General features: G+C 44.1%; 1 protein-coding gene across 1 annotated transcript; it reads right to left on the minus strand.

The window, feature by feature from the left end:
* Positions 1–1,214: 1,214 nt before the first annotated feature.
* On the minus strand, positions 1,215–2,982 carry junbb (JunB proto-oncogene, AP-1 transcription factor subunit b). The gene has a single exon (XM_030058805.1). The coding sequence runs from the start codon at positions 2,639–2,641 to the stop codon at positions 1,652–1,654; it is 990 nt and encodes a 329-aa protein (XP_029914665.1). The 5' UTR covers positions 2,642–2,982; the 3' UTR covers positions 1,215–1,651.
* Positions 2,983–22,990: the final 20,008 nt, after the last annotated feature.

Here is a 22,990-nt window from a genome sequence, read left to right on the forward strand (position 1 = left end):
CGCGGGGACTTTTCCCTGTATCCCTCCGTTCAACCCCTGCTGAAAGAAGCCGCACATATTTGCCCGTTGATGCGGCCCCAGAATGTTTTTGTCCTTAGCAGCGCACATCCCCATACATTCTCACTCGCACACACACACACATGGCCCTATGCGCTCCAGACGCCCACTCTCACCTACCGCTCTGCCAAGCGTCGTGGCATCCTGAGACGCCCCCGACATTCCCGAAATCACTGTCACTTCCCCTCATGTGCATTCCTTCAGTATTGCGATGACAACTGAAATGTGTCTTGAACATGACTTTAACCACTGAGTGCCACGGATAGGTTGCCCTGCGCTGGTTGCTCGGCTGATTTTGCACTTTGCTAGATTTTTTGGCGTGCAGCAGTGTTAGAGAGATTATTATATAAAACTGAAGTAAGGGAGGGGTTAAGGAACGCCTTTATATTGCAGCTCAAGTCTTTTAATGAATCCAGAACAAATAATAAGCCATTAGGCAGAACTCATAACACTGACTGTAGGCTACTACAAGAGATAATGTGAATTGGGGTTTATTTCCTGAAATACTGCGTTTTATGAGACCGCAGAGCAACTTCCTGCTTTCTAACTTAAACTTTGCTTCCTCTGGCTGAGATAGGTCATGTTTGTAGTATTTGTAGCCTACTGGGAGAAGGAAATTCCGCCACCCGCGTATGGCCTTCGACCTTATCGATAGAATAAAAGGAGTGTCAATTGAAACGAGACCGGTTCGCAACATGGGCGGGGGTTCCCAGAAATCCTCCCCTGTGACGAAGTCTTCACCAACATGCCCAAATATGGATAATGACGTGCGTAAATAGGAAAGGCTTGCGTGCCTACGCTCTGTACGTCTAAAACGCTGAAACCTAAATGTGTTCGTGTTTGAGTTTCTCACTGTGAGCTATAATAACATTATGATAACAGTACAGATTGATCATGGCAGCTGGTGAGACTGATTGTGGTCGTTGATATGAATTAATTAGCAGCCTTTGATCTCAACGACCTGCTGCCGTGTATATCTATTGGCTATATTTATTATGATGTGTTAGATTATAGACCTATTGTGTTAAATGATATTATTCCTCTAAGGGTAAATTTGAAACAAACAAACACAAAAGATCGGGAGACCCACTTCATTTTTAAGACACTTTACTTAAATACACATCACAAATAATAATAATAAAAAAAAAAAAAAAAAAAAAAAAATAGGACATTGTAAACATACGACATCATCATAGTTTGTCTGGATCAACCTGACAAACAAAATAACTTACACAATGAATAAATGCAGCATGGCATGACAATATCATTAGTTGCAAAAGTACAAAGAAATACAATAATTATTCCCATTTTCTAAACCAGGCCGGTTGTGCCTGGCGTGTTGCTCAGTGTCTGTTCAGTCTAGGATGCTGCCCCGGTTTTTATTAGGGTTGAATGGTCCTTTGAGCGGTGACCAGCATCCGGAAGTACCATTTCAATCAGTCTTTTCACCCTAAACAGCCTAAGAGTTGTCTACACATAGCCCACGGCCCTGTGTTGCTGTCACTGCTGACAACAAATCAGCCCGTATTCCAGTGCTGCTCATGTAGAACACTACTCCAGTGTTATTACTTCTCAGTCAGTCAGTCTCTCTTTTCTAAAATGCCTCCATCTTGCTCGTAAGCATCAGCTGACAGCCGCTGCTGACATGTGTCAGGACTTTCTGTTTGAGCTGGGCGACTTGATCTCGGAGCACCGACGCTGTGTTGGAGAGCCCCGCGTTGTCGCTCTTCAAAACCTTCACTTTCTCCTCCAGCCGGGCGATGCGCTCCAGCTTGCGCCTCCGGCATTTGGTGGCTGCTAGTCGGTTTCTCAGCCTCTTTCGCTCTGCCTTGATCCTCTCCTGGTTCTCCATGTCGATCGGGGACATTGGAGGTGAGCCGTCGCTGCTGAGCAGGTCGGGCACAGTTTGGGGCTCCTCTTTCAGAGCGACGAGCCGCTGTGGGTGCAGACCGGACCCGGGGAGGGTGTGCTGGAACGGGTGCGTCCCGTGCGTCGAGGTCTGCTGGTGGTGGCTCTGCTGGTGGGGCGGCAGGTAGCTGATAGTGGCCGTGGGGTAGCTGGATGCGGAAGAGAGGCTTGTGTTCGGGCAGTAGGCGTTCAGTGTTGTGTAAATGGGAGGCTCCGGCTGCAAGGTGGAGCCGAAAACGCTAGAGGCCGCCGCCGAACACGTCGTAACTCCACCGGCACCGATGGACACGTTGGGAGGGGGCATCTGGTTCATTTTGTGCAGCTCGTCCAGGGCTTTCACAAACCCCTCGGCGAACCCCTCCTGCTCATCGGTGATGCCTCGGTTGTAGAAGTACTGGCCCGGTGTGGGAGTGGTGATCACACCGTTACTGTTTTGGATGATGAGCCTCTCTAGCTCTGGGGATGCCAGCTTCAGGGACCCCACGTCTTGATGCACCCCTTGGTATAGGTCTGTCTCGGCTCTCAGCTGCGATTTCAGGTTGCGATAGGGCTCTGTCAAGTTCAAATTCATATTCTGCTTTAGCAGTTTGTAGTCGTGCATTGCTGCATCTGAGTGGCCGTAAGCCGACAGAAAAGAGTCGTCATGATAAAAAGGTTGCTCCATCTTTGTAGACATAAAGTCGTAGGAAAAGTAAGCTTACCAGTTGCTTAATGAAACACAGTCTCTGGATAATCAACAATTGTCAGTGTCAGCAGAGAGCATGCATCAATGCAGTCACCCGTCTTCTGTCTCAGCAGTATCCAAAGACCAAAATTGAATAAAAAATCACTCCGAAAAGGCGAGAGTGAAAGTCCGGGGTGTTGAACTAGTGCCGATCCAGCAAAACGTGTTTCAGCTCAGAGGCAGCAGTTTCAGAAAGTGATGTCCAAATGTCTGACAGTGGGTTTCTTCGCAATCCTATGATGGAAAACTCCTGCCTTATGAGTCTTATGTGCTGACTATACTCGTCGCGTTGCTCGATGAGGTGTGTTCTATCGGGCAATACGTGCCATTTTATATACACACAGACACACGCCTGCTGCTAAGGGTAGCTGAGCCTCCTGATTGGTCGGGCAGCTCCGTCTCCACGCCCAGACAGCGCAACGTCAAGTGACGCTATTGCCGGGAACCAGCGACTGTAAACAAGCCTGTAGGCAAGACAGAGCAGAGCAGAGGGCTCCTAACAGGGACGCGGCTCAGAAATACAGATTTCACCTCAGTTCTACATGGCTTTGCGTGTTTAGGTTGAATTTGTCGGCTCATTGGTGAACAATCGGCGAGCTGAGACTCATCTCCCGAGGGGCAAATGGCTGCTTTTATTCGATTGTATGGTGGGAAATATGGTGTTATTGTAACCAATGTAAAGTAATTATATGTACCGGTTTTTAAGTTGGATACATTGTTGCTAATCAATACATGGCTGTGGTTCCGACCTGTCTTATTCAATTAATATGTTTTTTTCACCTACCACCTCTGGTTTAGAGCAAACCATCACAGTCTAGTGTTTTCCTTGATAGAGTTTAGTGGAGTTATTTGTGTTTTTACTGTTTGACTAATGGAGCATCTCCCTCCTGGACTACATTAGATTAGGCTCAATCTATCCGCGACCCCATGTTTGATTCATTAGCTATGAATTAAACATACTGCTGATCGATATTGCGGATCCGTCCCTTGGAGGAAGTCCGCAGCCTTATATGGGCATTAGTTCCTCCCCAGGAGAACCGGGAAGCCACGCCCCTCTGGGCCCCATTCCAGCAGCATTCCTGCTGTATAAACGCCATCCATGTGCTAGTTAGGGACTTTCTGTCAGCAGGGAGTCAGTGTTATATATCTTCGATCCACCTGTGATCACTGAGTAGGAAGACAGCAGATAGTTTTGAAGGGTCAGTGTGATGTCGCCACCACCAAGGCCCTACTGAATGGATTCCAAATGATCAAATTAGGTTGATGTTGTTTGTTTGTATGATTATTTAAAATTATTTTAACAAACCCTTCCTTGATTCCAGTTATTTTTATTGATGCAGAAACATTTGATTCATTAAAATAGCTGGCTAACTGCCTCAGTGCCTCATGATCCCCCAGCACAAGTGAGTGACACACCACTGAAGCCAAACTCTGTGTGTCTATGGTCACTTCACCAACACATCCTACTTCCTACATTCTGTTTGGAGGTTTTTCAGGCATGGATGACCCACGTTTGGCATTCTGCCCAGAGCAGTCCTCCTTTAATCATAGATGGTAATCAAAGGAAATCATGCAAGAGGAACCAAAACCAGGCTACTATCTGAAGCAGGAAGAATGATGTCCAATAAATTACCCTTTTGATCTATGAGGACCTGCTTCATAAAAATTGTATTTCATTTGGCTTCGCTCTGATGGCGAGTTAGTTGTGGTTCGCTTTCCAAGAGTACAGTGTGTAGATGAGGGAAATGTGATTCCTCAATGGTGCACCTGTTTTAGTTGTTGAGAAGGGAACCTTTGTCTCCTGTTTGTAATTCTCCCAACGCCCACACAAACACAGAAAAAAGCCCTCACAGATGTATCCCATATCACTGCACAGTCAAAACAAGTCAGATAGCATGCTTTGCCTCAGTAACCAATAAATCCTCTGGCTGCACCCCAGGGATGGGTCCCCAATCAGGTTCAATAACCTTCATTTATACAAGAGAACACAGCAGTATCAAATCTCTTATTTACAGGTATCTACTGCATACTGAAACAACTAATATTGAAAATACTGAAAACAATAGAATCAAATAAAATATAGAAATGTGTTTGTTCAGAAAACAAGCCGGAGATTAAACTGCATGGCACAGTTTAGATAAAGACAAAGGCACAGCAGAGCAAACTTTCCAATTAAAAAAGAGTGCAGCAGCAGTGTTTGAATATTGCAATCCAAATGCAGCCCCGCCTTTGATTATTCAGCCTTTGCTACACTAATCCACACGTGTCAGAGTGGTTCCAGCCTGTACTGGAGAAGGATCAAGGTCTCAACAGGTTTTCCCCTTGCAGTCAAACAGAGACAATGTGACAACATGCATTCAGTGTACTAGTACAAACGAGATATTTGCTCAGGCAGAATCTGCTAATCATGTTTAGACCTAAGGATGATAATCCTGTTAGGACAGAGGTAACGATTCCATAAAACTGTCACAGAAAGGAGAAAACAACTGTTTACAATCATCTTGACGCTTGTTGGGAAGTCGGCCCAGTTTCTCCTGGTTCAAGTTACAACCTGAAATTTAAGTCCACCGATTGACATTTTAGGGCTTCTATCCCTGATAATACCCATATTATAACCATGTTTCAGGTGATTCTCTGGTATTCAGAACAGCTATTTTGATTCTATGCCGTTTTGTCAGTATCCATGGGAATATGGATAAACAGAGGAAAACAACAGTTCCTGGCAGTGTTGTGCCTCCACTTTGCCACCTCCCTTATAAATTCTATTCTCTGTGCAGCTGGTTGCTTGATGCAGCCCTGCTCTGCTCTGCACTCGCTGGGTTTAGGTTTTATTCAGCATTTGCGGTAGAGGTTGACCACAGTCCCAGTGACATTTTGGCAAAGCACAACAGTAGGGTCCGGAGTGGTGAGTGTTTACTGGAACACTCGTGAGATGGCAAGCTGCCATTCCTCCAAATGTTAGTCAAAAAAAACGGTCATGTTACCCAGCCAATGGGAGAGAGAAATGTGTGAATGTTGAGGCAGATGTACAGTGTTATAGACTGATATGTGATCTCCTCTTTCCCTTGAACAATCTGTGTATCGGCTTAGGTGTATTAATCACTCACTCAGCAATGTATTATGTATTTTTCTGGTAATTGGTTGAACATTTTAGTTTTACGGTTTGCAGCTTTTGTTAAAGAAAAAAACATGTGTCTTAGTCACGTTTTGATTAGTCACGTCTCTGTTTAGTCTGTTTAGATTTAGAGTTGTCCTGTATACTTACATGAAGTACAGACATTTCCTTTGTTATAGTTCTGCTTTTTCTGCAATTATCACCACAGACTGTACTAGGTTTTTGTGTTTATGTTTTTTTTATGCATATTTTTGTACACACTCAATGAGGTCCAGGGCAGAACAAGCTTCTTGGCAACAGACATGGGTTTAACAGTTGGGATCACATGGATGGGGGCCAAAAACAACTGAGTGTTACCTGCTCTTGGTCCTGGGTGAGTTTGGGAAAGGCAAGGCCTGAGGGCAAAAGGAAGCTGTTTACCGTAAGATAAAGCAAAGTGTGTGCGTGAGTGTGTGTGTGTGTGTGTGTGTGTGTGTGTGTGTGTCTGTGAGTGAGTGAGTGTGTGTGTGTGTGTGTGTCTTTGTGTGAACAAGCACGTATATCACTTAGGGTGGAGTATTCATGAGTTTAAAAAAGTTTTTGACCGCAGTGTGAACATCTGCATGATGGGAGGGGATAACAAAGATAAAGATATTCCTACATCTTAACCACTGAAGCTTTTCTTGTGTTGACATTATGGTCAGAGTGACTTTCTTCTCACCCCGATAATAAATAATGTATGATGAACTAATCTTTGTGGCTTCATTCCCAGGAAATACTTTATGAAGTGTGCAAGATGCACTGAGAGAGAAGGAAGAGGGCAGTCTGCACTGTGCAAGGGTTATTACCAGTACATCTTTTGTAATATGACAACACAACAAAACGCAGTGCAGCACTTTTTAACCTGTTCTTCAGTGTACAGTATCACCAATTCCTACACAACAGAAAATCCCCCTCAAAAAATGGATTTTTTTTTCTCCCTATAGAGTCTGTTTTTTAACAAAGCAGGCTTTCATGGTAAGGTGCTTATGGTGGGGATTGAGCCCTCCTCACCTCCTCCTTTCAAACCGTCCCATTGTCTCTCTTTCTCCACCTCTGCACAACTCTCCTTTTGTCAGAGCCGGGCAGTCGATACACAACAGCCCTACCCACTGTCCTCTGCTCCTCCACAACACAGGCCTCTGGTTGGCTAGACGGCTCCCGCTCTGTGACTCAGAGCGGCTGGAGCAGTCGGGGCCAATCAGAGGTCAAAGCCCCAAGCCGAGGAGCTCTGCCACCCTTCTCACTTCAGAGTCTTTCCCCTGACCTTCACAAACTCCTCAAAACAGCCAGTCAGCAGAAAAAAGCAAGGATGTGGGGGTGTGGGTTTGGTAGAGACGAGAGAGAGACAGAGAGAGAGTGAGAGAGAGAGAGAGAGAGAGAGAGAGAAACAAAGAAAGAGAGGCAGGCTTAGTTTGATGAGGTTTATTTGTGAAGTGCCCTCTTGGCTGGCTCTTGACAGAGTGGCTGACTCCTTCATTTGGACATAATGGGGCCTCTCATCCACGGCGTTGCTGTTGTGCTCTGTGACTGTGGCCACTTTATTGTCAGGTTTATTAATAGAGCTATCCATCATCGTTTACGCCATCGTCATCATTCCGATCAACATCACATGATGGTGTTTTCCTCCAGTCCAAGCCATTGATCCCGAATGACCGACGTTGACCCGTTAACACTCAGCCTATTGATGCCAGGGCGGCTTGTAAAGAGTCCAACCTCAGTGTGCAGCTAATTTAAAGGGTAAAGTTCATGCACTTTCTTGCTGGGGATGCACGACTGACTCCAGCTCTGTTTTTCATGCTTGACTTGCTTTTAACATACTGATAAATAAAAATATGGGAAAGAACTTTGAGGTGTCACAATTTGACATCATTTTCAGAACTGAAATTAGGCCGTGATGGTGCAGCTCACACCCTGCCTACAGCATGTTTATCATCTGGGTGTGTATTTTCAGGGGACTATATCATATGCGTGTGTGTGCTACTATCAATCATGGTAGTGTTTTATTCAAATTGTTACATATAGGAATAATTCCTCAGAGGTTTTTTTTAATGTGATTATGGGTATGGCTAGCCATGCCTCGCAGGAATTATCAGCACTGCTGCAACGCGACTTTGCCCATCAGTTTGCTTGGTTGAAACTGCCAACAACAACAGGCTGATAACAGACCCATTTTGGACACAGTGATGGACATATTTATTATAAGTCTCAAATCATTGCCAAAGCAAAATAAAAAAAGGACTTGCCAATCTGATGTCGGGAGATAGTTGGAGGGAAAAAGAGTGTGCGCCTACGCCCATGCCCATGGCACTGTGCTGGAGGAGTGCAGAACACAACCAGGCACAAGCGAGACGTAGTGGAATATTTGCACATATGAGTGAGCACATCTACCATTTACACCCACATTTTCACTTTAAAATCTTTAATCGCCAGTCTTTGTTCTCCACTGTGCCTTTTCCAGAGTAAACCATGTCTACACTCAAGTGTCTTTCTGTGCCTGTTATTTCAAGTCCTTTGCTTCTTTTTGAGTCGAAAAAGGACAAGATGTCCCTTACTTCCCCTAAAGACTAGTAACGTCTGTGTGCTTGTCACAACCCCTTGCTCACTTATTTCTGATAAAATGAGGGGGTAAAAGCCTGTTGGGTAGACACATGGTCACACGCACAGTGCTGGCCATGGTTGTAGTAACTAAAGGGACACAGCAGATCTTCTTGGCAAGGTCCCATGCCCACCCTGTGCAGTGAACCTGAAAAAGCCTGTAGGAGCTGTGAGTCAGGTAGCTGACCAGAGCATCGGAGGGGCAGCCTCGCAGGCAGTGGGCCATGTACTGAAGGCAGAGAGAGAGGAGGAGAGAGAGAGGGAAACTGTTAGTCAGTCAAAAGTGTGGGTCACTGATGTTTAGCGCTAAGGGTCAACATGTTTGGCTTGTGTCCCATGGCTCTGTTCAGCCTTGTTTTGCGCCATCATCCGCTCTATCATTTGCCTCCATTATCCCTCACTCGCTCTCTTTCCGCTCCTTCTCCTTCGCTTCCTCCTCCTCTGTTCATTAGTCTGTTGGTAGAGAAGTATGCGATTGTTGTAATGAATGCAAAATGTGCTCTTAATGATCTTGCCCTATTCAGAGTTATAAGTTAAAAGGCACAGAGCCTGTAGCGCAAGAGGACATTTAGCGTAACACGGGGGAATGCGGGGGTGAGGGAGCTGTGGCATGAGAGAACAATTGTCTCCAGATCTTTCCTGTGTGTGTGTATGTGAGAGAGAGGGAGAGAGAGAGACAGAGAGAGAGGGAAAAGAGAGAGAGAGAGAGTGAAACAGGGATTCGAGATAGCTGACATTTTCTCCTCACAGTCTTGAAGTGGCGAATAAGATACTGCATGAATTCCTCTCCTTCCCAACATCCACACACATTTGATCCCAGTGTCTTTGTCGCCTGCCAAGCTGCTTTGAGATTTGCTTTGAGTGGGTCTTCTTAGTTATGGTTTGGCCCGAGCAGACAGCCACACTCCCTATCTGTGTTTTCTTTTTGGTTCTTTATCTGCCACATGGCAGAAACATGGCTTTGGCTTTTATTAAAACAAGACGACACCAGATTATTGCCATGTCAGGCCATCTGGACCTCATGAACAAGGGTTTCAGAATGACACAGATCATAGGCCTGAGAAGTTATTGCTCTCTCTGGAGGTTTTTGCCGACCCAGGCAAATTTCAAAGCAGCAGCTTCCATATTTACTGCTGTCACTGCAGCCCACATCTCCTAAATAACAAATTAAATTCCCTTTAGACATATCAGAAACGTGCGCTTGTGTGTGCATCTGCATATGTGTGTGTGTGAACTATAGCCCCAACCGTCAGTCTGTGGTATGCCTCTGAAAACTCCTGTTCCCACTTTGCAGCTCGCCTGTCAGCAGTTGTTGTTTAGATTGTCTGTACTGAGTCTCATTCTTAGTGTCTGATCCGCTTCCTGGTATCTCCTCAAGTCCAAATAAAGGCTGTGGAAACTTAGCAACGTTAGCCATCAGGATGTCATAGCTACAGCCAGACCAGGGAATCCCTTCAGGGGAGATACAAATCATGATGGGAAGGTCATGACCTTGATAGGAATGACATCACCGGTCGGTGAAACAGGGGAGATGCGGAGCTCTGTATTACGACAGAGGACTGAGTAAGGTTGGACTCACACACTTATCGTCAAATCATTATAAACATCTGTACAATCCATCATAAAAAAAAGGCGTGCTGTAGTTATCAGTTTATTATTTTTAAAAGGTCTGGGTCAGGGTGATAGAAATCCTTTGGTTGCTTCACAAGTTAGGGATAGTCCACAAAAGAAGTGCAGTGCCAGCGGTTTCTAGGGGCAAACGTTCACATGCAGGTTTTCTGTCAACACACAAAACCACAAATCTCTGACTTTGTCTGCGTCTGCAACTCCTGTTAAGCCTTGGGGAGCCTTGCGTGATCCTGTAACTGAGTGCCATTCCCGAGCCTGGGATCCAGCACGTCTTAAACAAGCCTAGACACGGATGCCCCCGAGTGAATCAGTGCGTGTAAAAAAAAAAATCACCCGACACCCCCACAAACTCCCACATGTTTTATCCAGTCACCTGCGCACACACTCGCCCATGCTCACACTCTCACTCTAATATTCTGTACAGACAGTCCACTACCATGTTTGTCAGCTGCCCTGTCCCTCAGCTCAGTCTGCTATCAAGCATGTTTTTGTATCTCATGTCGGCGGACAATTACTGTTTGCGTGCTCTGCCAAGATGATCGTGTAAAGAGCGAAGGCTGAGCTTTAAGGTTAGCATTAAGAGCCGTCTGCAGGTCCTGTTGGGTGGAGACAAGCAGAGGCTACCACAGGCAGCTCAATTAGCAGTCTGTGGTCTGTATGCGGCACTTTAATTACCTCGCATTTAATGTAGTTTACCTTAAGTAGTGCATTTAGGAAGCTTTTCTCCAAATATAGACTCTGTTTCCCTCTCAGGGCAATTTAATGGCCTCCTTTTATCACAAATCGCTGTTTAATTGTTTGCATGACAGAGTTGTTTACTGGTGATTTCAGGCGCAGAAAATATTTGGCCAGCTTTGGGGAATTTGGAGGCTCAGCAACGCGCAAGTATTAAGGGAGCACTGAGATTTTACATGACTTAAGCTTGTGGATTGGCAAAGGAAACGCAATTATGTAATATACATTTGTTTTGTCTTTCACGCCTTCAAACTTGTCCCAAACCTTTTAAGTATCATAACATGCGGTGGATGTGAAGTGAACCAGAGCAGACAGGCAAAGACAAACAGCCACCGAAACACAGAAAATACTCACTGAGGTCTCTGTGCAACACGAGAAGCCCTCAAATTGTTTTCCCTCAAGTCAAGAACAAACAACATCTTCCCCTCCATCTCTCACTTTGAAAGTTTGGACTTAGTCATCTTCACAGTGCCTGTCAAACAGTTCACTGCTTTGTCACTCCTCATCACCATGACGGTCTGGGCAAAGTCAGAGGTGTTCTCATTTATTATCACGTTTACCTCGATAATAATGAAGATATTTGTCATGTTGTATGTTCTACAAAAAAAAAAAAAAAAAGTTTCCCAGATATTTTTCCATTTTGTCCTCTGAATTTGTCAGAAAAGAAGCTCAACACATTTTGTTAACGGCAGAATAACTGCAGGGAACAGATTGCACATAAAGTTAGGCATTGCTTTAGGGAGCATTACTCATGAACTTTCGTTTTTGTATTTGCGGTGGTAATTGCCATCTTTTTGGAATAAGCCAACCCATCATTAACAGTAAGGTATAGCAGTAATACTGCAACATAAAAACACAAACAACAGATAAGGATAGTTTTGTTCCTCAAATGACTGTCCTCTTGTTGTAGAAAAAAAGAGATAGTCTTCTGTACAAGACATGATGCTTCCTGTTCCGGCTGTTCAGGTTTTTAAGCGCAGATTTAATGGGGCTGTTGCTCGATGTTTCAGAGTAAAGCGAGAGGACAGAAATAGCTAAACAATGCCTGCCGGCAAGAGGCTCACATCCATTATGACCCCAGCCTTATGATTGAAGAGGCCCCTCTAAAAGGCAGAGCAGGTGGAAGTGTAGGTGGTCTCCACGCTCCCCCCCAGCACTCTCACACTGCATATGCACACACAGCTGCCCCACAACCTGCACTGCACACACATACACTGACACACACAGAAACACACATGCACACACGTTGCCCACCGGTGTATGTGCTGCTGATAGATGTTTTTCACTTCGCTTGCGCTCTCCACTCACACATGTATACACACACACACTATATTCCATTTGTATGTCTCTTGTATTTTCTCAGATTTTAATTGCTCCACCCATTCCACACTAATAAGTGGCTGAAATTATCATGTCTCATGTGAGGACAACTCTAAAGTCTGTTGTGTTTACTTGGGTTGATTCTATTTCTGGGTCCCTCTATGGATTTGTGCGTATTTTGGTGTGATTAGCACTCCTCTGATCCCAGCTAGAGGCAGTCGCCTACTTGAGGGATTGATGCTAATCACAAACTCTTACTGTACTTGTGTCCCAGTTCCTGAGCCACTAATTTTTGTACATTTAACAAGCATATTCTTCCGTCTTAGTCTCAGTTTGTATTGGTGTGTAAGGTTCAGTTGCAAGAGCAACACTATACGGTGAGCCTTCAACTCTCTCTTCTGTTCTGAGTAATAGTGAAAGTTGTACTCTCATCCCATACGTTGTGATCCGCCAGCCCATTGACGTTCTGAGACTACGCTGCGGTACAAGTGACTGTTGGCGAGCACCTCCATTCATCTGATTGAAACACTACAACGCCCCAAACACCGAAGTGGAACATGAGTTTCAGAGTTAGATGTGAAAAGTGAAGGCCTGCATACAGACTTGGCCAGCAGCTCAACAGTTACATGGTTGCTTTTTTTTTCTTACCACAGCCACCCTAAAGCTTCTCAGTGCAGCTTTTGCAGTTACTCACATAGACGACTCTTCCAAGTTTGTGTGTGTATGTGTATGTGTGTGTGTGTGCGTCCAACTTGCATTCATTTGATGTTATCTGGTTCGAACCTCTGCCAAGACCGTGGGTATTCAAAACCTCTGACTCATAAACACTCTTGACATGTGATCCTGAATATATGGACATGGAGTATGGCTATACTGAAATGGAAAAGTAATTTTGGGCATTTAAATGTGTTATTGGATAAGTAGATTGGTTTCTTTGTGCTTACTCAGGGGTAAGCACGGATGTTGTGTGCAGATGATTGCATGCAGGTGGATCCAAGCAGATGTTCCTCACTGCACACACACAAACGTGCACACAGGCTGCACACACACACACACACACACACACACACTCATGCACATGCACAACCACAACCACACACACACACACACACACACACACAGAGTGGATGTCTCCCCCTCCCTCTCCCTCTCTCTCTTTCGCATATGCATAGACACGCTTATAAACTTTGCATATTATCATTTTGCACTCCCTGCTGCAGAAATAATGTTCGTCTCTTGAAGGAAATGATGAGCTTATGAAACAGTAGATGTTTGCGGTTTTATTCAGCATATGGGGCTGAAAAAATCACCTAGAAGCCTGAAACGTTAAACTAGTAAACTGTTACATTTTCATAGACACATGGCACTTTTATTACTAACAATCACCTACTGATATAATGCAATAACAATATAACATAATACAATAGTGATTCAGCCTCTATGGTTCCGGCATGTTTTGGTGTGGTAACCCAGACGTCATCAAGGTTCAGGTGCAGCTGTTCCTCTGAAATACACAGATTTCAAAATAGTTGGATTCCACATGATTCCACTTGTTCAGTTGACCAGAGGCCTTACAGTGCAAGAGTAATGGATGACTAAGATTTTTATTTTGAAATTTGAGGAAAAACAACAAAAAAATCATTAGTTATTATACTGACAAGGCTGTTAACATAATAACTTTAGCTTGGTAAAGTATTGCAGTTACCGTAGCACTTTAGAATGCGGACTCTGTAATGAAAAAATGGTTTTGTGCTGAATTGTCACCAATTACAGGGCATTTTGCAGATTCCCCAAGAGTGCAACAGAGTTGTGCAGTAAGACTAAATCTCTTTCAAACAGGCACGCAGGGTATTAGGGATTTTACAAAGCATAGAGGTATCTACCATATTAAACTGGCCCTGAGGAGGACATGACAGTGGAATGTGCGTAAGACTGGGAGAGATGATCAGATCATGTGATTGGTCAGGAGATGGCAAGACTCATGGGTTTTGCAGCAGGTATCAAAGAAATGAATATGTCTGATAAAAAGGTTGTTTTTTCAAGGATGAAACGGTCACAATCACTGATGATTGTAATCACATAATGAGGACTTTGTGTCACCCTGTAGATGACGATAAGCCTACTTGATACAGACCGGCTGTGATCAGCACAACAAAACGAAGCTGGACATGTGGTTGACATGGAGAAAATCACTTGTTGTACCATGGTGCCATGTGACTAATCAGCTCTATGGCCATTTTATGAAAATGTTTACATTTGCTCTGCGTCTTTCCCAGGGAAAATCCTCCTGTTCATAGGAAGTGAGGCATTTTTGTACGTTTTCAGCAGCAGCAACAGAGCGAATGAGCAGAAGGAGGCTGAGCAGTCGATACAAGCAGTGATGGCCACCGTGTCTGAACAGACAAAGAAGACATTGTGACATATAGAAACTCAATGTGACATTCAAGAAAAAGATGACATTACATTGGACTTTGATTTGGAAAGTGGCAACTTTGAGGTAGAGAGCAAAAGCACCAAGCAATATGTCTATCTATCTATCTATTGATCACCCCCTCTTGTTGTACTTGTTTTTCATGCCCCCCCCCACCCCCCACCCCACCCTTAACCATTTCTTTATATCTCTTCTGCTATTGTTTATTTTGCCTTTTACAGTCTGCACCTGTGCTTCAATTCCACAAACAAAAACTAGCCCAGTACCTCGTTCTGCCCCTCTGAAACCACCTACCACCTCACCAATAGCCCTGTCTCAGTTGATCAGAGGCACCGTGTGCCCACAACCACATTCACTCGCAGCAGGGGCGGCACTTCAGACTGATGCGTGCGTGAGTTTAGCCACTTAAACAGGGCTATTCAAAGCCATGTGGACCCAGCAGGTGCCTCCTCCAGCCTTCTCTCTTCGAACGCGAAGCCCCCTCCTCTTCCTTCTCCCTCCCTCTCTCCTCCTCCTCCTCCATAGCCATCCGCCCACACCTATGTATCAATTAAGAAGGATCAGAGAGTAGAACAATGGCCTGAGGCAAATCATCTGCAGCATCAAACCTAATCGTATTAGTACTGACTCTTTCATGCACGTTGGTACTCTCGCTCAGCTGGCTGAGTGTCTCTTGTGGTAATGAATGGATTTTATCTAGCGCCTGTCAGCCACTTTTCAGCTAAGCACTTGTGTATGTCAAGGCTGGGACAGACAGAGGTCATACTGAACCTCAATTCTATTATCATCGATTGCAATATCTGTGTTATTTTTCATTCAGCTCTGTGGTGTATTCCCCATCATGTCCCAACAAATCTCTGTGTCCTTCCGCACAGACGTTACTTCCTGTGCTGCTGTGGTAGTAGGGTTTTCATACAGGATGTTGTGGGGGCAGAGAGGAAGTTTGAATTTTCATCGCATCCTGTGGTTGTGTGTGTGTGTGTGTGTCTGTGTGTTTCTGTGTGTCAGGTTATCACAACTCGTTTGGCAGTTGCCTGAAATATTATGTGCAGATTCCACCCCTGCTATAGGCCACCAATACCTGTCACTGAACACGTAGCCGCACAGATTATTATTAACGTCACATTTTCCGCAGGTCAGTTTTTCCGACTCCTACCACCTTATCCTGGCTGAAACTTTCTCTAATGGTGGGTACATATCATATCTGTGCCTGAAACCTCTCATTCACAGTTTTAACGATTATTATTTGAATACATGATGATGTTTTCGCAAATATCATATATGTCATGTTTTGCAGCTGTCTGAATTTATCAACCGCAACCACGTCATTCGCCAAAATTGTTCAACTGAGCTCCTATATAAACCAGTTTTATTATTTAATGATCAAGTGACACAGGACCCTGCCAATAAGAAATGTTTTTTCCCAAAATTATTTGTACCATCTGTTCCATGATGTCAATTTGATGTCCTTTTGAAGACAGTACGGCTATTCTTGTGCTATATTTTCAATATCTGATAGATCACGTCTCGAAAGAGTAGCTGATAATTAGCGATCCATAGCCTGTTAAAAGCACTATGAGTAGCATCTTGTATTTCTCAAAAAAAGGCCATAACTCATAAACCCTGCATTCTGTCAAAAAAGAGGAAGTTGTCCTCCTGCTCCTCCTCAGCATTTCGTTTGAAGTGATTGAAGAAGGATGAAAGACGATAACTTCCCTTGATAACAAATGCATTTTCATGACGTAAGCCATCATGAAGCTGAAACTGGAGCAATGACAGGGCTGTATTTCTAGCTGATGAGGTGGGAACACTGTTAAGTAGACAGGTAGATCACTAAGGAGGAAGTGGGTATACTTTCCCATATTTTTCAAAGGCTTTTTGGCGGATAGGTGAGTGTACCCCCGTATATCCACCAGTACACCGCCGACTAACAATGCCTGGTAACTGCGAAGTAAAACTGTGTTGTGCCATAAAGCAAAGCTACAGGTTTCCAGTGGTAGTTACAAAGGCTGCCAAACTTATCGGTGAACATTGTTTTATAGCTCAAAATTAATGTTGTAATGAGTTATTGTAAGTGGCAGTTTCGCTAATTTAAAAAAAAAAAAAAATCCAAAGCTTATGTTACCATGTGATGTCTGTTTTCAGTCTCCATTTTGAGTACAGGCACAAAACCCTAAAATAAATAAATAAATTTAAATTAAAAAAAAAAAAAAAAAAAAAAATCACATCTGTTACCTGTGTACAGAGTTACCCTAGAAACACATACAGACAAACACACAGGCTGGCACAGGCCAGACAGCACGTACTCTATACTTCTCTCCCTGCAGACAGGCCACCGCCTTGTTGTGTGACACACCTGTCTGCTGCTGGGTCTCTGACTGGCTAATCAAACACTCACTCTTCTCCACCTCACCTCTGCATCACCCCACCTGAATCTGATAGGTAACCACAGCAGGAAGCAGGATGCTGGTTTTCATGATGAATTATTAGCTCATGCAACCTATTTATCCACTTCACTCTCTGTTAGTTCATCAGTATCAGTGTGCTCTGAGCTGTATGATGTGCAATATAATTGTTTACACTTAGGTTTTGTTTGTCCAGTGACAGCTGTGTTTTTTTTGTTTTGTTTTGTTTTGTTTTGTTTTTTACATTAGCTAGTTAATATTAGCAAATATCAGCTTATGTTTTGCAACATTAACATATCCTTGGCCTAATCTTAACCCAGACAAGGATTCTTTTCCTAACCTTAATCATGACAAAGTATATTTTCCTAACCTTAACCATTTCAAAGAACCTTCTCCTAACTTTAACCAAGTAGTTTTGGTGGCTAAGAAAGCTGACAAACATGGCTAAAGTAGGTAAAAAGCTAATGCAACACATTTTTTGTTCAGAAATGTATTTGTTGGGTTGCACAAATGCAAAATGGCAACAATTTTTTGTGGCATCTGGGCTGGAGCCCTTTCAGTCTGTCGTGTCATTGCATGTACATGTTTGAGTGACATCAAATGGTTTTATGCAAATATATTACATGTGCATGGAACAGTCAGTGCAATAACTTTAAAGTAATGTTGAATAAGTTTAAGGTAAATCATTGAATGAGACAAAAGTAATTAATGTGGTCTGTGAAGTATGGTTCATTTCAGTATATCTGTCTCATGAAACTCGGACATCTTTTTGATGTCTGAGTTTTGAACTGGTAAGTAAATTAAGAGGCTTCAAATATGCTCACTATAGTTTTGTTACAAAGCTGCTTCTTTTATTTGAGGCTTTATAGAAGAAATGTGACCAGTGAATATGATCTGTGAAAGTAGAATAGTTTGTTAGTTGCAGATTTAGTATACACAGTTAAAACTAATTTATCAGGAATTTACTTTTTTCATATCTCATAACCACAATTATACCCTCCCTTGGCTATATTATCACCCAGAAAGGATAATGGAGGTTTGTCAAAGACAGAGAGGCATCACCACAATTATTACAAGACGCCAGGAAGTGAAAACCCAAAGCGTGACAGACACAGAGAGAGAGAGGGATGGCGACTGAGGGGCAGACAGACAGGGAAACAGGCAGGCAGACAGAGACCCAGCGAGAAGAGCTCGCCAGGAAGGATGCAGGACCACAATGGCTAGTCTGGCAGAGTGGCAGAATAATGGAGGAATAGCAAGAGCACACGGAGGAGAGGAAGGCCAGGAGCCACAGGGTCAGACAAGCACACGAGCCATGACTGGAATGGAATTCTATTCACACAGTTTCCATTAAAACAAGCTTTCTTTTTCCAGCAGTGCCATTGTTATTGGCCGAGGCCAAAAACACCAGGCCTGAATCTCCATAAAGGCCTTGGTTAAAACAGGAGAAAGGTCATGCTTTTTTCTGACAAAGGGCCATTGACTCAGAGGTGACTGAATGGTGTTGCCAGCGGATGATACCAGAGAGTTTTTGAGGAATGTAAAGAATGTCTGTTTTAATGTATTGTCATTTGTTTTGTGTATGTGTGTGGTGTGCGTGTATGTGTGCTTGCATGTGTGTGTGCGTTTATGCATCATGGGGGAAAACGTGTGTGGGTGTACTTTAAGCCCTAGGAATAGCACTTGCGTCGTAAATGCTCTGTTTAAAACAATCAATATCCACTCTGGTTTCTCCATGATAAAAAAACACGAAGTGTGTGGTTTGAAGTGTGTGTGCGGCTGTGCGCTTACATGGTGGGAGCCCTGATGCGGCAGGGTGAGTATGCGTGAGCGTGTGTGTGGGCTGCAGGGCCACCCTGTGATCGTCTCCTTGGCAGCCGCTGCGCTGAAGTGCTCTCTGGGTGCTGAAGAGGCCTCCCAGAACAAGAAGAAACACACACACTCTAAACACTTTATCAGAGCTGACAGGCTCTTTTTCGTCTGTACACTTGGGTGGGAGCAGCATAGCCTAGATGCATTTCTGCAACTTTCTGCCACGTTATGATGCATGCACAGCGCATGCACACGCACTCGCAAACAAAACATACACACACAAAATCACATGCACACGCACACACACACAGACACACACACATACTCCTTCCCTCGCCCCATTTGCCTCCCTGTGTTTGATGTGGTCTTTGGAGAACCATGTTTAAAGAAATTCTTCTCCAGCTTTGAAGTCTCTCTTTGTTTCCCACTCTTTTTCTGCTATTTTTCTTCTCTCTTTTATCTTGTGATAGTTGGCGAGTTGGGAGGGAGCTGGCCGGTGTGGAACAGGATACTTGCCCCACATATGCTATTTACCTTGTGTGATTCCTTGTGAACTTGAGACGCTTCCCAAGTAGATGCAATTGTTTCCTCAAGATGTGGGTATGCCCTCCTCCCCTTCCCTTCCCCCCCATGCCAAAATACTGTGGTTTCTCTGGATGAAGAGCTCTTTTTAACATGAATACCTCCGGAGCGGTGTTTTGATGTCATTCCAAGCATTTATCAAGCAGCATTTGCGAGGGACTGAGCTACGCCTGGTATGCTTAGTCAAATATGTCGGGTGTCATTATGGCTTTCTGCTCTGCAAAGAGACAATTACTTCAAAGCTTTCATCTGCAGCTGAGGACTCTTCCCTTGACATGACAACTCCACTCGTTCGCACATAAAAAAAAAAAAGTTGCTTTCAAGTGGCAGTGACAGCAGAGTGGATATCTCTCTGCAAAGATGCCGCAGTGATTGACACAAGAATGCTGACGTGCCCCTTTTTAAGAGGTGAGGATTACAACACATCCACTGCTTTGATAATAACAGCTTCTACATTATGTGAGACAGATGTTGCAACAGTATGGTTACCGTTTCCGTTGAATTAGCTTAGCTGTGCAACTGTTGTGTAAATTGCGCAGCTCAAGTCACTCGTAGGCTAAGAAATGTGCCATAATGAACTGTTGTTTTGATTTATTCTCTCTCTAGGAGCATAAAAGATTTAGTAGTGCTAAATCCTCATGGAAGGGAGTCTTGAATGTGATTGAAAAGCAGTGAACAGTGTTGATACATCATGCTTCATTACATAAGTCTTCATCATTATTAATCCTCTGCTCCGGTGTATCAAAACAGAGTAGAGCAGTGGAAGTAATTACAGGAATGGTCTGTTCTTTCTTACAGGGACTCCGCGGTCTAATTTGTTCTTGCGGACTTGCGCTGATTGAATTCAACATAATGAGCTAGTTCATTTCACAGGTCAGTGGTGCTCACATCAGTGCTTACAGAGCACAAAGGTCATAAACATTATTAATTATGTCAGTGATCTGTACTGGCGAGATGAAATGTACAAATGTTTGTGAAAGTCATTTGTGGTTAACCTCTCACAGCCGGCTGATCTCGCAAGTTCATTATCGTTCGACTTGTTGATCCATCTGGCTGTGCGCTCCAACCGAGGCGTCACTGGAGGCCACAAAAAAAGGACATCAGCATAGATTTTCTCACCAAAAGCGGCAGGCATCGTAGACCATCATGTGAACAAGCTAGAAATAGGCTTATCAATAGACAGGTGGTTGATCCAATCACCTGCTATGTATTCTTGCATTTTCTTATTGCCTCTTTTCCAAACAGTGTGAACCCAAAAGCCCAGACTTGAAACGAAAGCAGAGCACGGCTGTGCCAGGCTAATTACTGGTAGCATATTATTCACATTACATGGAACAGGCAGGGATTGCTGGAAAACATGTTGGCTTGGCAAAACAGCACAGCCAAGCTTCTGTTTTTTCCATTAGGACTGTGCAGCTTCACACAAAGTACTATTAAACTATCGTGTCAAGCAAAGGTAGAGCTGAGTTACAGGCTAATATAGTTCACAGTGTGGGCGTTGTGTTGAGGAACAGAAAAGAGTGAAGGTTAAATAATCGCTGCTCCCCGCTGAACATGTTAATTACACTCCCATTATATTAGCTCATTATTCAGAACGGACAATAAGACCATTTGCTGAGAGGCCCGAGCACCGCTCTCCTATGCCGTGTTCTCATATTTTGCGAGAAGTGTTTACCAACTGTAATATCACATAGGCCTGAGAAGTGAGCCTGATGTCTACTTCACGGCCTCTTTATTGTCATTAGTGACCGTCCCACCGCCGCTCCCCGCCCCTGTACCCTGCCGTGGCAACACAGACAGACAAACAGGAAGCAGCTGTTGCCAGGGAAACAGCCAGAAGGTCTGCGGTGCTACAGTTTGGCAGAAAAGTGTGAGTGAGGTACGAAAGGAGAGAAAAATGTAGAGGAAAAAGGATCACTGTGGTGGTGGAATCTAATTAGACTGTGACAGAGGATAAAAAGGGATATTTCCAGCTAGCACTGATAGAGGCAGAGAGTTAGAGTGAGCGAGAGAGAAAGTGCACGTGTGTGTGTGTGTGTGTATGTGTGAGTGTGTGTCTGCGTGCACGCTTCTCTGCGCATGTACCTGCGTCTGAGCCTGGGAATAGGCTGACTGACGCACGGCATGACAGACAAGCTTTGGAGTCCTGGCAACCCTGCTATTTTTCTCTCCCTCTCCTTCCTCTCTCTCTCTCTCTCTCTCTCTCTCTCTCTCTTCCTCCTCCTCGTACACCCCCACACCTCCTCTCATCTCTCCCTCCGTCTCCTTGCTGCCATCTCTCTTCCACGTCTGTCTTCTCCCTTGGCATAAAGTGATTGCATATGGATCGTCACATAATCCGATTCCGTCACTGAGAATAGCTATGCCTTCATGGGCCTCTCATTTCTTCCAGAGTGTGAATTTGGATCACTTATCCATGTAAATTGACAGGATGAACCCAGAATCATTACATTAGTATTCACCGCGTTACTGCAAGGGAGCACTGTGGGAATTAGTTTCATGGAGGCTGATATGGCTCTTACCTGTGAAATGGTGTTATGAAGTGGATAGTCTGGTTTTTGGATCAACATTAAAGAATCCCTCAGCTCCTCTGGGTCTTTACTCAACTGTGACATACAATGCAAACCCCTCCGAGCGAGTTTTGAGGCCACCTGACTTTGATCTTGTGCCTGGAAAACAAACAGAAATCTATCAAGAGCTACCCACTTTCAAGTTTTCAAGGTTGAGTATTCACATACACACTTACACACGGGTGCGTGCATGTGTAAGTGTGTATGTGTAGACACGCGCACACACACACACACACACACACACACACACACACACACACACAGTGGGAGATCAAAGAGTGGATCTGTGTGGAATCAGATCGCCGCAGAGTGGAATTCCTGCTACAACACATTATATTTCGCCTGACATTCATACAACCATATCATGTACCACCTTCAATCATTTATTTGAAAGAAAATACCGTTGATTTACAAAAGGGTATGATGTGACAGTTATGCTTCAGCTGGGCGCATTTGTTTTCTTGCCCTGGGGAGGTTAAGACAATTCAGCCGTTCCAGTGAAACCGGCCCTTGGTTTGTGGATTTTCCCCATGTTCAGGCAAATGGCCTTTTCCTGTCATTGTATTTTTCCATCTATCTCTCAATTGGCACTCAACCATACGCTCATTTTCTCTCTTCTTGTCCATGGTCGGAGCCGCAAAAGCTTTCACAATGGATTTATGAGAAAGGCCCTGAAAACAGCAGCTTGTGTGGCTTGGTGCCCAGTCTAATACACTTTCTCTGTGCCACAAATAAAAGGAGTTGCAGGGTATTCTGTGGCTCAGGCAGGTTTTGTTTGTGTGAATAGATTTAAAGGATCTACATTTATTTTGTTGCGTGTTTATCTGTTTCTGGTGTTTAGGTGATATGTTGCAGTCTCAGCGTTACTATCGCTCTGATTATCAGTATTATTATTAGTAGTATGAGTTCATTGGAAAACGCTTCCAAACCTGACACATACTGTATATTGCAGGAGAAGAGTTTTCAGAAGTCGAGTCATCAAGCTCAAGTCGTACGTCAATGAACAACATTGCTCAATAGCATCACAAACCACAAAGCAAGGAAGTCGTGACCTCACCAGCGTTCAAGTTTGGGCAAATTAGCAGT

This window comes from Myripristis murdjan, chromosome 8 (assembly GCF_902150065.1).
Source record: "Myripristis murdjan chromosome 8, fMyrMur1.1, whole genome shotgun sequence".
NCBI lineage: Eukaryota > Metazoa > Chordata > Actinopteri > Holocentriformes > Holocentridae > Myripristis > Myripristis murdjan.